Raw genomic sequence first — 3,974 nt, forward strand, 5'->3', positions numbered from 1 at the left:
TCACACCCATCCCCGCACTGGTAATAGACCATCATGCCTTTTCATGCTAGCAAAAGCTTTCTCATGTTTGAATTTTTGTAAAGTTCTTGCTCTCAAGGTGTTGTATAAAAATTTGATGATTGTTTAATAAAGTTTAGTTTCATTAATGTTGCCTCTTAGTTATCAACTGTCTGGTACCTGCGCATTGGTGACCAGCAGCGTGTCCTCTCTTTCCCGCCTGCCACCTCACTGCTGTGCCCTACTCTTTGAATATGTCGTTCACATAACCTGCCACTTCAGCTTACGCTGCCTCAACGAAACTACCGCTCTTCGCAAACAGAGAAGCGTTCACCTTGTTACAGCGTTCTGAAATCCAGCTTCGCATCAATAGCTTGACTTGTTCAAGCACCAATGCAGATGTGTTCTTACGGCGATCCACAAGGACACTTTCCTGGAAGTCTCAGACTGGCTGTGTGAGCACAGGGACACTCCAATAACGTAAGATGCCTTAAATCATACCTCTTGGAGAAGTACTTGGCGTCACCAGATACTCACATAATGAAACTTTTTCAGCTCACTCAACAACAGTTGGGAGCCAAAGGGCTTCTCTCACCCTTAGGAAAATGACCAGTATTGCTAGCCTGCTATCTTAGGCATACAAATGTCCTCGTGAATTGAATCTTCCTTACCCTTTGGGTACAGTGCGTACCTGAACTTATATATACTTCCATCACCTATGTAGGTATTTCGCCCATGAAGGACCTGATGACCAAAGTCGACACCCTTATGGGCAGCCACTTCACCATCTTCTAGACCTCACCTTCTTCAAGACCTAAATCAATGCCTCCACTCCTGATGGAGTGGAAAACTATTCAACATCGACCGAAGCTCATATGAATGAGGTAAGATATAGACGCCTACCCTGCGACCAGCCAGAGCGGCGACAAAGCAACCCACTACCAACACAAATCACCCTTCGCTTACTCCCCAACCAACGACCTCTCCAGCCATATACTGACACCCATCAGCTGCAGTTATTCTACTGCGACTCAAAATTTGGGCTTATTGCGAAGAAATGTGCGAATGGTGGATAGTGGTAAAAAAAAAAACGTGATTTTAGGTAATGGCTCATAGCGTTAGCCTTTCCGGTCACTAATCTTTTTCTCTCCATTTTTTTTTTTTTTTACATGATGCTGGTATGGACATGCAATTTTGGTAGACAAGGTTGCTAGCCGCTTTCTTCAGCCAAGGCCACTCACCAGGACATGACTTAATCTGTCTAAATCTGCCGACGCCCGCCTGGTAGTTACCAACGGATCTGCGATACCAACCCATGGTTATGAAATCCTCACATTAAATTTCAAAGTTTCAATTATATTTAGAAATTTCTCCACTCTGACGTCAAATTGTCAACCTTGGTGGTAATTTCCTCACACATTTTCATCTCCTGATTAATGTAAAAGTCATCATGGATTCATACACCTCAACACCTCCTCAACCCACACCCTCTGACCTCGCTCTACACAACAGATGCCAGCGACCACCTTCTTACGGCGTACCCAGATGTTTCCCGTCCAGAACTTTGTCAAACGCAAACAGTTCACGCCAAATATGGTTTATCACCATACGAAGATGATGGGCATTCAATACTCGCCAGATTGAGTCCTCTGACACCGGACGTTTGATAGCTCCTAAACAAACATTCGTCCAAATGGAAGAAATTGGCCTTTGCCAAATGGCCTCTAGCACATGGTCGTCACTCTTACATAATGTTCTGAAGAATGATGGCTCTCTTCGTCTATGTGGATATTACAGGTGCCTTAATATGCAGACAGAACTGAATTATTACCATCTCCCAAACATCAATGATTTTACCACCTACTTGCACAAAGTGAAGCTTTTCTCGTGCTTGACCTCCTGAAGGGGTTTTATTTGGTGCCCATGAACTGAGAAGACATCCTCAAGGCTGCCATCACCACCTTCATCAGTACATACACCTTCAATTACTCCTGCTTTAGCGTTTGTAACGCCTCAATAATCATATCTTACGAGATATCCCATTCTGTCTATGTTATGTGGACAATATTCTTGTGTATTCTTCCTCCTAAGAGGAAAACTTCCATTATCTATGCATTGTTCTCGACAGCCTACAACACAATGGCCTTTTAGACCGGTACGACGAGTGTACCTATTACGTTAACGAAATATAATTCATGGGGCACCCCATCACTTCTGAAGAAGTCCACCAACTTCTTGAAAAGATAACAGCTGTTCAGAACTCGCGACTGTCAAAGCACTGCAAGAATTCTTGGGCATGAACAACCATTATCACCATTTCTTGCCAGCCATCGACGCCACTCTTGCCCCCCTCTACGCCTCCCTCAAGGGCATGCAAAGAATCTGAAGTTGGGTCACCTACATGAAGTGGCCTTCTATAAAGCAAAGAATTGCCTAGCAACCACTACTGCTCTCTCTTTTTCCCGTGTCAAATGCGCCTCTCTTTATCTCCAACTATACCAACGATGTTGCTATTTGTGAAGTACTCGAGCAGGTAGTCAATGGCTTGTCTGTCTTATTGTCCTTCTTCAGTAGAAAAATTCTCCAAGGTCTACCCTCGACCCCGTATTGTTAGTGGTGCACTTGGCTATCGGTCACTTTTGCCATTTCTTGGATGGTATGCCCTCTGTCATTCACATGGACCACACGCTTCTGGTACACGCCTTCACTCGACAGTCCAACGTCTGGTCCGTCCGTTAACACCGACATCTCTTCGTAGTGGCTGAATAAAATTGTACCATTTACCTGGTCCCCCCAAAAAATTAATCCATTGATACCGTGTCAAGAAACACATTGGTTGCCATTGACCTGGGTTTGGATTACAACACCTTGGCGATAGCCCAACGAAAAGACCCAGAATACCAAGCATGTAGGACATCCTGCACATCCCTACGTTGGGTGGGCGCCCCTTTCAACTGCTCTAACACCACCCTCCTCTGTGACGTCATTACTAGTAGACATTGACCGTGGATACCTATTTCCATGCGCTGACAGGTGTTTGATTTCATTCATGGACTTTAACATTCATCACACCGTTCCACTGCAGAGCTACTGAAGACGAAGTTCATTTGTCTTGGAATTGATAAGGATGCTAAGAATTGGGTCCACATGTGTACTTAATGCCAAATCTCAAGTGTACATCAGCACATGGATTCAGGAGTGGGCACGTTTCCTTATCCTCAGCGGTGTTTTGCCAACATTCATGTTGATGTTGTAGGTTCCTTATCCATATCACAAAGACATCGTGACCTGTTTACCCTCATCGACCACGCCACTCGTTGGCCTGAAACCATTCCCATGGATACTGCAACCTCTACCTCGTGTATATCTGCCTTACTTTCCAGATGGATAGCGAGATTTGGTATCCCTGAGCATATTACCTATGACAAGGGTACCCCTTTTCACTCATTAGCGAATATCCTGGAAATCAATGTACATCCGAAAACACCATACATCCCTGCTGCTAACGGAATGGTTGAATGTTTTCACAGCACCCTCAAAGCACCTTTGATGTCCTGCTGCATGAATCCATGTGGTCTACCGAGCCTCCCTGGGCACGCGTGGGAATGAGGACCACTGCTAGAATGAGCTGAATGTCTCGGCGGGTCAAATGGTATATGGAAACCAGTGGGCAGTCCCTGCCAAATCTTTTCCGTCTCCAACCTTCCCTCCACCACCTGAAAATCTCCAGTGTCTCTCTCCTGTTGTGGGAAAATTTACTCTATGGTGTTGTCTTACAAGATTCCAGCTAAGTAACACACACCAAAAGATATGCATTCGTCAACTCGCTTTTTCCTGCACATCGACGCTAGCAAGCCACCGCTAACGTCCCCTTACACGAGCCCTTTTGAATCTACAATCATGGCAAAGAAGATCAGGTGTCCATTGGCCGCCTAAAAGTTGCATATCTCCTGCCAGATGATCTGTCTCCAGTACAC

The 3,974-nt window shown here is 45.1% G+C and overlaps 1 protein-coding gene across 1 annotated transcript; it reads left to right on the forward strand.

The window, feature by feature from the left end:
- The first annotated feature begins 3,183 nt into the window (after positions 1 to 3,183).
- On the forward strand, positions 3,184 to 3,606 carry LOC137638229 (protein NYNRIN-like). The gene has a single exon (XM_068370305.1). The coding sequence runs from the start codon at positions 3,184 to 3,186 to the stop codon at positions 3,604 to 3,606; it is 423 nt and encodes a 140-aa protein (XP_068226406.1).
- Positions 3,607 to 3,974: the final 368 nt, after the last annotated feature.

This window comes from Palaemon carinicauda, chromosome 1 (assembly GCF_036898095.1).
Source record: "Palaemon carinicauda isolate YSFRI2023 chromosome 1, ASM3689809v2, whole genome shotgun sequence".
Taxonomy (NCBI): Eukaryota; Metazoa; Arthropoda; class Malacostraca; order Decapoda; family Palaemonidae; genus Palaemon; species Palaemon carinicauda.

Excerpts from the sequence above, each read along its gene's own strand:
- LOC137638229 (XM_068370305.1), top strand. The coding sequence starts at position 3,184 with ATGGATTCAGGAGTGGGCACGTTTCCTTATCCTCAGCGGTGTTTTGCC.